General features: G+C 46.6%; 1 protein-coding gene across 15 annotated transcripts in view; it reads right to left on the bottom strand.

Annotated features, from left to right (window-relative positions):
- Nucleotides 1-13,622, bottom strand: part of ARVCF (ARVCF delta catenin family member) — a 576,381-nt gene that overhangs the window by 20,695 nt on the left and 542,064 nt on the right. For all 15 annotated transcript variants that reach the window (XM_061603426.1, XM_061603419.1, XM_061603418.1 and 12 more), the window contains 5 exons: nucleotides 12,825-13,017; nucleotides 9,008-9,119; nucleotides 6,904-6,994; nucleotides 5,706-5,759; nucleotides 2,875-2,966 (listed from right to left, as the gene is read on the bottom strand). In XM_061603426.1, coding sequence (XP_061459410.1) covers nucleotides 2,875-2,966; nucleotides 5,706-5,759; nucleotides 6,904-6,994; nucleotides 9,008-9,119; nucleotides 12,825-13,017 — 542 coding nt within the window. The remainder of the gene's footprint in view (nucleotides 1-2,874; nucleotides 2,967-5,705; nucleotides 5,760-6,903; nucleotides 6,995-9,007; nucleotides 9,120-12,824; nucleotides 13,018-13,622) is intronic.

The raw sequence follows: 13,622 nt of genomic DNA, 5'->3' as shown, positions 1-13,622 counted from the left end.
GTAAGGACCTCCAGGCCTCTCCATCTGGCCCTAAGGACTCTTCACTAAGCCACACTTCAACCCGGCCTTGCTCTGTTCCCTCCCTCCACGTTTGCAATGCAGCAGGCAAGTAAGGGGAAGGAAGTTCCACTATATAAGGCAGGGAGGTGGAACCTCTGGCCTGAGGGCCAAATGCAGCCCCCCAGGCCTCTTGATCTGGCCCCCAGGCTACACACCCTTCCAAGACTACACCCCTCACCAGCCCTGCTTCACATCCTCCTGGAGTGATTTTGCTCGGCTGCAACATGTCCTTGAGCTTTGAAAGCAGCGCTTCTTGCTTGCCTGGACAGAGAATGGAGAGATGTGTGAGTAGGTGCAGAAGTCTCCTGCTTTGGGGCTCCTAGAATGGAGACTACTGCAAGAGTCACCCCCGTTCTGTCCACTTTCGCCTCCCCTGGCCCAACCCTGGCATGCAAGCCCTGGAAGGTGCCCTGTGAGGGAATATGGGTCTTGAGTTTCCCTGCCCCCTGGGTTAGATGTTAGGAACTTCCAGCTCACAGAACATACCATATATGCACACCTCAAGAGATGATATGCATTGGACTGGCAAGGCAGAAGGGCCTGTCCCAGCTCCCCTGACATGAAAGGGGTCAATAGTTACTTTCAAGTCAAAACTGACAAGGAGGAAAAAGTACAAAGTGGTCTTACTCCACCAGTTGCTAGAGATGTTTAGGGTGGAGTGGGCAGGCAGGAGAGTGGCCAAAAGGATCTCGGAGGCCACTGATATAGGAAAGACAAGCCTGTTCAGAGAAAGCCTTGGCCCTCTGGAGTCCTTATTGCCAGGGCAGGCATCACCATCTGGCATCTTGGCCAATACCGTTGGGGCTCCGGTCACTCATACAGTTAGGTAGTGTTAAGACTCAGGACTTCATAGTCTTAGAGGAGGAGTGGGGGACCTTTTCAACCCAAGGGCAGAATTTCCTCCAGTTCAACCTTCCGAGGGCCACAAGCCCATGGGCAGGACCAGAGGCAAAAGTGGGCAGAGCAATGAATGTGAATTTTACCTTTGTGCAGTAGGCTCCTGCGGCAGCTGTGACAAAGGCAAATTCCATGCTAGGGATAATTAGGAAAAGTACTGAAAATAAAACAGCCGATATCATAATGCCATTGTATAAATCTATGGTGCGGCCGCATTTGGAATACTGTGTACAGTTCTGGTCGCCTCATCTCAAAAAGGATATTGTAGAGTTGGAAAAGGTTCAGAAGAGGGCAACCACAATGATCAAGGGGATGGAGCAACTCCCTTATGATGAAAGCATTTGGGGCTTTTTAGTTTAGAGAAAAGGCGGGTCATAGGAGACATGATAGAAGTGTATAAAATTATGCATGGCATTGAGAATGTGGATAGAGAAAGATTCAGGACAGACAAAAGGAAGTACTTCTTTACTCAGCGCATAGTTAAACTATGGAATTTGCTCCCACAAGATGCAGTGATGGCCACCAGCCTGGATGGCTTTAAAAGAAGATTAGACAAATTCGTGGAGGACAGGGCTAGCAATGGCTATTAGCCATGATGGCTGTGCTCTGCCACCCTAGTCAGAGGCAGCATGCTTCTGAAGACCAGTTGCCGGAAGCCTCAGGAGGGGAAAGTGTTCTTGCACTCGGGTCCTGCTTGCGGGCTTCCCCCAGGCACCTGGTTGGCCACTGTGAGAACAGGATGCTGGACTGGATGGGCCACTGGCCTGATCCAGCAGGCTCTTCTTATGTTCTTATGTTCTACACACCCATCTCTATTCTCCATCCAGGCAAGCAAGAGGTAAAATGTGAGTTCAAGGACCCATCCCAGGCAGGCAAAAACATTTGGGGTGTGAAGCAGTGGCTGTGAGGGCTGTCGTCTGGGGAGAGGGGATGTGGCCTAAGGAGAGTTCTGAGGGCCAGACAGAGCTGGAGGGCCACATTCAGCCCCTGAGCCTGAGGTTATCCACCCCATCAGGAAGACCCCCCTATATAGTCATGTCTATTACTTCATGTGTTTCATGAATGGGGGGGGGCAGATCAGGACTGAAAATCTCCTGAGGTGTTTGTAAATCAGAGGTTCTCTATTATGCTTGGTCTTTATATCAAGATTTCCACAGCAGAGAAGTCATCTGCTGGGAAGACCAGATGCTCAGATGCACGGGGCAGGAGCAGTTTAGAGAGAAACACTAGATTCTCCAATGTTCACTGCTAATGAATATGAGAGCTTCTCTGATCTTCACTGTGCATGCGCATGAGAGCTTCTCTGATCTTCACTGCGCATGTGCATGAGAGCTTCTCTGATCTTCACTGCGCATGCACATGAGAGCTTCTCTGATCTTCACTGCACATGCGCATGAGAGCTTCTCTGATCTTCACTGCGTATGCGCATGAGAGCTTCTCTGATCTTCACTGCGCATGCGCATGAGAGCTTCTCTGATCTTCACTGCGCATGCGCATGAGAGCTTCTCTGATCTTCACTGCTAATACAAAAGGCAGCAGCAGCAGCAATACAGAGACCATAGGCCAGGAGGTGAGGCCAAGCAACTCTTCCTCCAGAGATGAACAGATAGTATTGTGAGACCCACGATGGCAGATTTTCCACTCTTAAGAAAACTGGCCAGGGAAATTCAAAAGGGAATAAAGAATAATTCAAAAAGCCCGCCCAATATGTTACCCAGCACTGCTATCACAGGCAAACAGTGCTAGCATGCTAGGGACGGTTCTTTGTCCACCCACTTTCCCCATACTGATGGGCATCCACAAAGCACATGCCTGCCCCATCTGCCCTACATTGAGCCACGTGGTTCCATTAAAAAGGGGGGGGGAGAGAGAGAGAGTGCAAATGCTTGATATATAAACCTCAAGGACACTGCTTACTTTTAGTGGTTCTTTCTCCGACGCATCCCCCATATTGTCATTGGCTTTGTATTTCCGCTCTTTGTCCCGGTGATCAATGGTGGAGTAGCCATCTGCAGAGGAAGGACAAGAAGGCATCAGGGAAGCTGCAGTGTCAACGGCAGACGAGGGAATTCAATGAGCGTCCGTTCCCCTTGGACAAAACGGCATCACATTGGATACAAATCTCCATCCTGTCCCAAAGCTAGCCCAGTTTGCATCTGACACAGGTGGGCTACGTGTATACAAAGAAGGCTTCCCACCACGGGCGTTTGCAGGTATTTTTCTGGTGTGTGCGTGCGTTGGCAAAGTAAAATACTGAAAGGGGAAGCAGGCTAGCCTTCCAGCAACATTTTCTTTAGGAGAGTAGTGCCTGTACATTTGGTAATATCTCAGGTTCTACAATTTTTAGAAGCTCACTCTTTTTTTTTTAATGAAAGGAGGGAAGCTGGAGATTAGGGTTTTCCTGAGTGGGGGAGGCAACTATCCCCTTCCCCCCTCCCCATGGGCACACGTGGTTTCCACCAGCTGCCCTATGCTTCCTCCACAACTCAAGTGGAAGCGCATTCTGACTAAAGCAGGGGGTGAGGGCCAAATGTGGACCTCCAGGCCTCTCTACCTGGCCCTCAGGCCATACTCCTCACTAGTTCTTACCCTCCCCGAGTGTTTTGGCCTGGCTGGAATGTCTCCTTGAATTCTGATAATGCCTCTTGCTCATCTGGATATAGGATAGAGTAGCCATTCCCAACCTTTGGGTTGCCAGATATTGCTGGACTACAGTTCCCATCATTCTTGACCATTGGCCATGCTGGCTGGCCACTGGCCATGCTGATGGGAGTTGTAGTCCAGCAACATCTGTGGACCCAAAGGTTGGGAAAGGCTCTGATAGAGGCGGAGGTGCGGAGACACTGTCTGCAGCTGCTCCATTTGAGATCCGGTTTCCCTCCAGAAGTCTCTCTTAGATCCACAACCTGCACCAAGCAATGAACGGCATTTTTACCCTGGATAGATAACTAATGTCTTCCAGCCATGGAGCTCCTGTTCTCTGGCTTTACACTCCCAGACTGGTTAATACATAGCTGCCCTGGAGTGTGGACTCGTGTGAATCTTCTCCCACTGAGAGAAAGGATCCTGCAGCCTTCCCTTAAGCAAAGAACATATTGGCAGCTTATTCAAGCTGGCTCGAATGTCCGAAGTGAGGGATGCGAGAAGAAATACAGCAGAAACTTTTCTTGCTGTTGTTACTTTTTTTAGCCTTCAAGAGGAGCGGCGCATGGTTTTTAAACAAATCGGCAACCTTCTTACGGATGAGAAAGTTGGAACTAACCTTTTATTCTTTTCTTTTTTGTTAACATGTCTTTTATTCTGGATGCAAATATGCAACACCTAGTTGTTGGATTTTATTTATTATTTATTTACTTATTACATTTCTACCCTGCCTTTCTTTTCATGATAGAAACCCAAGGCAGCTTACAGATGGTTCCCAGGCGGTCTCCCATCCAGGCACTGACCAGACCTGACCCTGCTTAGCTTCAGCAGGGAGCTGGCCTTATGTGCCTTCAGACCACAGCCTGGGACCTGGGATTTTGCAAGCGTAGCCTTGATAGTTAAACAAGAACATTCAGACTTGCTGCAAATGGAGACAGACCATCTAGCTCAGTGTCATCTAGACTAATGGGCAGTGGCCAGTGCTTGGAATGAACTATGGTATGAACAAGATGCTGGACTAGATGGGCCACTGGCCTGATCCAGCAGGCTCTTCTTGTGTTCTTGCGTTAGTTCAGTTTAACGAAGTTCCCTGAATTAGTTCAAGCTGACATGTGAGAGCAGGGGTGAGGAACCTGAAACCTGGATGACAAACATGCCTCTCCAGGCCTCTGTTTGGCCTTGAAACTCTCCCCAGGCTGCACCCTCTCCCTGCCCTGCTTTGCACCCCAAGTGCTTTTCAGGTCTGATGCCAGCACATGGCTTTTTTCTGACACACACATTTTCTGACACCCCCGTCTCACTCTCTTCCTCCAAGCTCAGTAGGAGGCCAGAGGAAGGACAGTTTGCTTTTGCCAAAGATCGGAACTCACAGCTCCCAGAGGATTCGTGAAATTAGGCTGAGGGGAGGGATGGGGGAGAAACGTGATATTGTTCCCATTTAACGGCAAACCTATGTAAGTTGCAGTCTCCGAAACAATATGCGAATTGAAACACAGCTATCCTTTGAAATTCACACTTCTCCAAATTTTGCAAGGCAGTTCTCCAACCAAGTAATGTGCACAAAAACCATACACAAATGCGATGCATAATTAGTGGAAATGACATAAAAATGCACTATAAAAAATGCTTGCGAAAATGTGAATATAAGACAATATTGCATGCAACAATTTGTGTATTAGGAGAACTTCACACTAGAATGCTGATGAATTCTCATGAGGACTTTGTTCTTTTTCTTTTTTAAAAGAATTCATAAAATGATGTGGAAGTGATGTGGAGAACGGAACTTAAGATTGGAAAAATAAGAAACAGAGAAACCAAAATGGACAGATTTGCCTATCCCTAGCTGAGGGCCACATAAAATTAGACTGAGGGCTGTGAATTGCCGACTCTTACATACCTACACCTACCTACCTACCTACCTATATCTTTATATTTTTACAAACACGCACCTTAAAACACTATTGAGAATTTGGAAAGAAAAGTTCTGCTCTAAATGTCAAGTTCATCCACTTGACAGTGCTTCTTCCTGGGAAGCTGAACTCCCTCATGAGTGACAGGCTTGGCTCTTGAAAAAGAGAGGAGGAGAGTTCCATAATGGTGTTTACCTGGCCCGAGTTCATCCATAGGAATCATATCCCGACTTCCACTCTTCTCATTATCTACAGGAGAGAAGAATTGAAACCATTGGTCCGTGTGAGAGGCAGGCCAGGCCTCACAATCCATGAGGAAAGGAAGAATTGACTGAGGAAGAGTGCACTGAGGTAAACTGAAGTCTGGTGACTTCTTAGGCCTCATCCGCACCATACATTTAAAGCAGCATTATACTGCTTTAAACTTTCATGGCTTCCCCTTAAAGCATCCTGGGAACTGAAGTTTGTAAAGGATGCTGAGAGCTGTCAGAAGACCTCTGGTCCTCTCACAGAGAACAATTCCCTCCCTGCTGGGAAGAAGGGCGGGATATAAATCAAATAAATAAATAAATAAATTCCCGGAGAGGCTTAGCAATCAATCCCTCTTCCCAGGGAACTCTGAGAATTGTAGCTCTACGAGGGCAGAGAGGTGGAAACTTCTCAGTTCAGCCCAACGCTGCAATGGGAATGAAATCCACATTTTCCACACTTCTCAGATCCTCTGAAGAGTGGGGAGGGGGAGATAATACCCCTCTTCAGTTGATCTGCAGGGATCCACTGAGGAGCAGTCAATGTGTGTGCGTGTCAGAACACGAGTGTCTGCAGGGTTGGGGGAGTGTAGCCTCGCCCACTACCAACTTTTGCCCTGCTCAGCCCTCGGAGAATTGGCAATGTGGCCCTCAGGGTCAGAACATTCATCCCCTCCAGTGCAGGGTTTTTTTAATCCTTTACACTTGCACGAGTTCCAATACAGATTGTGTCCCCAGAGCCTACTATTTTACAAACGAAAACTAAGCAGGTACACAACAACCAATCGCATGATTTAACATCAGACAGTTCAGTGTAGTCGTTAGAGTACAGGACTGGGATCTGGGAGACCAGGGTTCAAATTCCCACTCAGCCATGAAGCTCACTGGATGTCCTTGAGCCAGTCATGGTCTCTCAGCCTAACCTACCTCACATGGATGCTATGGTGCATGAAATGGGGAAGAGGAAGGGAACCACATATGCCACTTTGAGCTCCTTGGGAAGAAAGGTGGGATATACATTTGCTTAATAAATATACAGGATAAATAAAATGTTATTGGCATCATGTCTAGTTTGGCCCTGAGATCTCCTCTGTTACAGGATTGCCCAAGTGGCTCAGAATGGCCCCTCTAGGATTGGCACAGACCTTGACTTTTATCCACGAGAGGCAGAGTGCTGTCATCGTAGCCGGATTTGCAAGAGGTACCTTTGGATCCCTTAGGAGTAGCAGACGCAGACTAGAACAGGAAAATAATAATAATGCTAGAGTCAGCAGCTTACAGGGAATACAGCAGAAAGCAAAATCCACTTCAAAAAGTTATCATGAAACCTGCATTCCAAGAAAACCAATCTGCCCTGACAATAGTCAGCAATAAACTGGCAAACTGAAAGCTCATTTCTCCAACTTGTGTGTTTTATGGTTTACTGGGGCCAGAGTGGCTCACCGGGGAGGGGGGGGGGGAGACACACATACCGATGAGCCACGGAACCACAACACTAGCTATGTAGCAGGTAAGTCATTGTTCTTTACTGGGACGGGGAGGGGCGAGGAGGCAGGGAGGTCAGCGTGGAGCCAATGCATCCACAGAGACAATCCAGAGCTCAGTGGTGTCCATTAGGACTGGTAGGGCAGAAGACAGGGAGCCCGACAATAGGTGGAGCCAGAGCCAATGGCAGGCAGAGCCAGCTAATTCTAGTTCTGCCCCCATCCTCCTCTTGGCTGAGTTCTACAAGAGGCGACACTGAGACTAAGGAGGAATCTGAGAGACAGCGCCACCCCCTGGACTGGGGGTTAAGTAAGTACAAAGGCAGGCAGGCGGGGGTAGACTGAGGTTGATGGGGCAGCGCTCCATTTGCCCTAATGGGCCAGCCTCCACTGCCTGCGCTTTGCACGGCACCAGCCTCCCCTTACTGGAAAGCAGTAGCGCCTCATTTGCAGGGAAGCCTAGTGGCGCCGCCCCAATTCTGACTGGGCCACTGGTGGGTTGTGTCATGGCAAGTGATATTTGCGATTTGCTTGTTTGTAAATTTCGTTTTTTTAAGTGGTGGTAATTAGTTGCACTGTTTTTTTAAAAGGAAAGTTGCTTCCTTTGGGAGGGGGCGGATTCTGCCATGCGTTGTACTTTAGCATTCTCCCAAGCAAGCTAGCCTCTCCTTGTTTCTCGGTGGTCCTGTTTCACCTCCATTTCTGTAGGCACTCACCACCAGAGTTTGCTATTAGAAGGAGTGATATAACATGCCTTAGACCAGCCTTTCCCAACCAGTGTGCCTCCAGATGTTGTTGGACTACAACTCCCATCTTCCTGACCATTGGCAATGCTGGCTGAGGCTGATTGGAGTTGTGGTCCAACAACATCTGGAGGCACACTGGTTGGGAAAGGCTGCCTTAGACTGCAGTGTAGACTCATTTACCTGGGTATATTTACTTCTCAGTAAGCATATATAAGATTCCACGAATTTAATGGAAAGATGAAACATAAATGTTTTAAAATGTACAAAATAATAAGAAAACACTCTCTGTGTCTTTCTGTACTCTGGCTTTTCAAACCCTGCTGACTTCGATCTACATATCAGTTCCCTACAAGGTAGCTTCCAAATCTTTACTCCTTGGCCAAAGACCACTGCCATCCATGCAATATAACATGGGACATCCCTGAAAATACAATTAAAATGAAGCAAACAGTGCAGCACAATAAGGTGGTTGTTTGTTATCTCATTGTTTTATTATTGTGGTTTTATACAGAATCTTGCAGCTGTGTCTGAAATGGTGCACCATGTAACAAAATCTTTTGAAAAGTTAATATTTAAAAAGTTCACGGTTAAACAAACAAACAGCACAATCCACTGCAATGTATGATGTACTAATGCGCAATGTCAATGTCAGTGGGGCAGTGAATCCTCTCCAGGTCTGAACCCATTTTGGGAATAGGTTTTAGCACCTTAGAAAGTTCCTTGAAAGTTCGGACTAAAACCCGGATCGGATTCATTGCCTCACTGACATCAGAGCCACCAGTCTCCACAATGGTTCCCTCCCCTCTAACACACAACAATATAAATGCAAACACATGCTTTTAAAAAATCAGTTCTCTGACCCGCAGATCAGGCTCTCCTTATTTTGTACTGGGATTTGATGGATTGAACTTGTTGCAAAAGAAAACACTATCTGTATATGCCATCACAGTTACAGAGACCAAAATAAACTCCCCTTTTGCTCTAAGGGTTGGCGAGCAGAACTCTGCAGTCACCTTTACCTGGAAATGAGATTTGTTCCAGCCTTCCTTTTGCAAAATGCTCCGTAGCTCTTTGTAACTCCAGGTCATCTGAAGAACGTGCGAAGCTGCCTTTGTTTCCCTGGAAGACTGGCTAATTTTGGAGTGTGTTAGGTGGCGGCGGCGGCAGCAGCGATCGTGGGAACACACACACAAAAGCAAACATTGAAAGTCAAATGTATTTGGATATTTAAACTGGTAGACAGTTTAACTCATAACAAATGCAAGCATGTGGAGGTCAAGTATAACAGAAACTTTAAGGACCTTGGCTTCAGCTAACAGATGCCTTTGATGGGGAATTTTATATATACATAAATGTATAGCCAATGGGGAATTCAAATATACATAAATAATAAGCAAAATATATTCTTTTATAAAGCTATAAATGGAGACAATAGTCAAGAAATCAGAAGAAGGCTAGGACTGGGTAGGGCAGCTGTGAGAGAACTGAAAAAGATCCTCAAATGCAAAGATGTATCACTGAACACTAAAGTCAGGATCATTCAGACGGTGGTATTCCCGATCTCTATGTATGGATGTGAAAGTTGGACAGTGAAAAAGGCAGATAAGAGAAAAATCAACTCATTTGAAATGTGCTGGAGGATAGCTTTGCGCATACCATGGACTGCGAAAAAGACAAATAATTGGGTGTTAGATCAAATTAAACCAGAACTATCACTTGAAGCTAAAAAGTTGAAACTAAGGTTATCATACTTTGGACACATAATGAGAAGACCTGATTCACTAGAAAAGACAATAATGCTGGGAGTGATAGACGGGACTAGAAAAAGAGGAAGGCCAAACAAGAGATGGATTGATTCCATAAAGAAAGCCACAGACCTGAACTTATAAGATCTGAACAGGGTGGTTCATGACAGATGCTCTTGGAGGTTGCTGATTCATAGGGTCGCCATAAGTCGTAATCGACTTGAAGGCACATAACAACAACAAAGGTTCATAACATTTTAATGGCCTAATAGACCCTTTTTCTCTTTAGAGCTATTCTCCTGGACTGCGCTGGTTTTTGTTTGGAACTACTTGTACTCAAAACAGTTGATAACACTGTACTGAATATCTCGGTATCCCTAAGACGTAGAAAGGATTGCATAAACTAACATGCTTAGCTCATAGCAAAAATGTACTTTCATGTGAAGTACTGAACATTGCAAAATTCATTAGAACACCAAATTCACTAGAACACGATGCAGAGAAGTACAGTACCTATGCAAATGCCCGTGTAATCCCTGTGTAATACTATCATGTCTATGTCATTCTGATGTGTTAAAGTACAATGTACCTATGCAAAATGCCTGTGTAATACTATCGTGTCTATGTCATTCTGATGTGTTAAATCCTGATTGGTAGATGCTGAAGTCTTTGTCCTGAAATGTATAAAAAACCCAGGCAAACAGTGCCAAGTTGCAGTTCTCCACTCACTAGGAGGGAGACTGACCAAGTGTACACTTGTCATCCAATAAAGGCCTACCTTTGTGCTGCAAGCCTGTGTCTTTAAAAATTTTATTCAAGGACCCCCAGAAAAAGAACCCAAGGAGAAATACAAAATTCTCCAACAACTTAACGCCAAAGTTTACAGTTCAGACATTATTACCTAGTAATTGGCTCCCCTCAGAGATCGACAATTTCCAGAATTCCCTGGGAAAAGGGACTGTTTGTTAAGACATCCTGTGAGGGGAATAAGGATCTCCTCACACCTTTCAGCATCCTTACCAAATGACAGTTCCCAGGATTCTCTGAGGGAAGCCATGACTATTAAAGTGGTATGATAGTGTCTTAAATGTATAGCGCAGGTGTAGTCTGTCTGTTGTTTCTGGAGTGGTTACGGCATGCAAAAGGTGTGCCTTTAACTTTGCCCCCGCCCTCCCTAAAGGCAGCTTCTGCCCAGCACTGTTGTGGCAGAAATGAGAACTGTTTCAGATTATCACCCATCTCCTTATGATCATTGGACACTGGCCAGTTGATTTTGTTAACAGCCTTATCATTGCCGTCCATATAATGGAACGTTGCGAAAGGACAAACGTCTCCCACTCTGCCAATAAATGTCTGGATTTCCTTAAATGATGAGGCCTTGTAAAAGCATGCCTGATGCTGAGGAAGAGAGCAGGCAGCAAGGGAATCTGTCCTGAGATGACTGATTGTTTCATTCTATCGATCTCGTCTCTGAAGTCAACTCAAACCTTTTAAGGGCACTGATTTATGATAAGCAGTTACGGCGTGTGCATTAAGCACTCCAGCTGCACACTGAAAAGATGCAACACGAAAGTAGGAAGCTCCAGATGTCACAGAGTTTTGTATCTACTGTTTTGGAAACACTCCCCTCGAACATGAAGTGAGCATCAGAGCCCCAAAAGTTCTTTTCCGGCTTGGAACAGAAAAAAGAGCTCCCACAGAAGCACAGGGAGCGTCTTTAAGAACTTAAATATATTTTAGTCCAAGACAGAAATTAGCACTCACGCAAACGGCCATGTGAGCAAGCGCAGTGGTACTCCTGAGTCTTGAAGTGTGTGTGAGGGTTAAGCCATGTGTCCCCCTTGAAGTTTATCTCAGCAAGCTCTGGGAAGCTTGCTAACACAAACAGCCTAGAGCATATGCAAAAACATCTATTACAGACTCTGCTAGCTGCTCCTCAGTCTATGCTTTTCATGACCTCTTTAACTTATCATTGGAGAAAAGGGACAAGAGAGGGAGAGGGAGAGGGAGAGACAGAGAAAGAGAGAGAGAGAGAGAGAGAGAAGAGAGAGAGAGAGAGAGAGAGAGAGAGAGAGAGAGAGAGAGAGAGAGAGAGAGAGAATGTCCTCACAGATACTCACTGTTCAATGCAAATGCTGCTGTCTGAACTGAGATTAATGTCCAGGACATATGCCAAAGAAGTGAAATGTCAAGTGTTTCTAATATTTAGAATATTAGAATATTAGAATATTTAGAATGTTCTAATAAACAGTACCAGAGGTTGGTACTGTTGGGCACCTGCCAAGGCCCATGTCCCAAGAGGGGGCCTGATGCCAATTCACCTGCCCTCTCTGAGTGGGACAGCAGTGCAAGGAGAAGCAGCCTAATCTCTGCATGCCTCCTTGTCCTCTTTCTCTCTGATAGGTGCTGTAAGTTGGACCCAGAGGGAAAGAAAAACAAATAGGCAGTAAGAACACTGAGAGGAAGGGGTGTGGCTCAGTGGTGAGATCACTTCTTTTGCATACAAAAGGTCCTGGGTTCCCTCTCTGGCATCTGCAGATACAGCTGGAAGGGACTCCTGCCTGAAACCCTGGACAGCAGCTGCCAGTCAGCATAGACAATACTGACCTGGATGGAAGAATGAACTGACTCAGTGTAAGGCAGTTTCTCAGTTTGTATTTTGCCCAAGGGCCTTCCAAAACATAGAGCAGGCACTGTGCTCTAGCAGAGTGTAACTACCTTTACAAGTCCAATTAGAATTCTTAGGAAGAAAAGAAGATTTCCCCCACCCCGAGATTCTCCGGAAATACCAGCTACTGATGACCCATTTCCAAACTGAAATGCAGGGTGTTGACCTGCTGTCCCATTCCTGCCTGACCCATCGCTCAGTGGAAGAGGAGAGCCATCATTCAATGCTATAGCTCATGCTTTGCATGCAGAAGGTATCGGATCCAATCCCTGGCACCTCCACTGAAAATGGTAGCAGGCGAGGGGAAAGATCCTTTGTCTGAAACCCTAGACAATACTAGGCTGGGTGGAGAAGCAGTCTGAATGGGGGATAAGGCGGAGGAAGCTGCAGCTTTCTCGTACTGTGGGCGTGTTAAAAACTCACCTCGATTTGCTGATAGCGACCAGCTTCTGAATGCCTTGCGTCTGGATCAGGGACCTGGCATTTTCGGCGCTGTCGGTAATGATTTCGTGGATGGTGTTCAGCACTGCAACTACCGTGTCCTCCTCCAGGTTTTTCGAAGACCTCTGCTGCTTGCTAGGTAAGTTTCTTACCAGCTCCCCCATGGCATAACTACCTGGAGATGAGAAAGCGCTCTCGTTAGTTCCATCCAACAGCGGTTCAAGAAAGGAACAGGGTCGTAACTCAGAGCGGAGTCCACGCTTCGTAAGTGCAACGGCCCCAGATTCAATCCCCAGAATTTCCAGCCTTTATAAACTAGAACACACAGGGATGGAGGAGGAATTCGATTCGGTTTGCATTCCCAGGTGAAGCTCCCCAAATTGCTCTTTCCAAAACAATAGGTGAAGTGAAATACGGCCGACTTTCAAAATTCACGCTGCTCTGAATTTTACGATGCTGATCAGAGCACCGGGTTGGGGGGGGGGATAGAGAGTGATTAACCGGGTTCTGAGGGTGAACATCAGTGGTGGGCCCAGTCAGGGCACTGGAGCCCCAGCAGCTGCCCAAGGATGCCAGAGGTGGTGACAGGCCTGGGGTAGGGCTGCAGCTCAGAGAGGGGTATCAGATTTGCACACAGAAGGTCCCAGGTTCAATCCCCAGCATTGCCGGGTTGGGCTGGGAGAGACCCCGGTCCAAAAACTTGGAGAACCGCTGGCAGTCAGTGTAGACAGTACTGGGACTAAGTGGACCAAAGGTCTGGTCCAGTACCAGGCAGCTCCT

The sequence above is a fragment of the Rhineura floridana genome, chromosome 19 (assembly GCF_030035675.1).
Source record: "Rhineura floridana isolate rRhiFlo1 chromosome 19, rRhiFlo1.hap2, whole genome shotgun sequence".
Lineage (NCBI taxonomy): Eukaryota > Metazoa > Chordata > Lepidosauria > Squamata > Rhineuridae > Rhineura > Rhineura floridana.
This window is presented reverse-complemented; position numbering and strand designations above follow the sequence as displayed.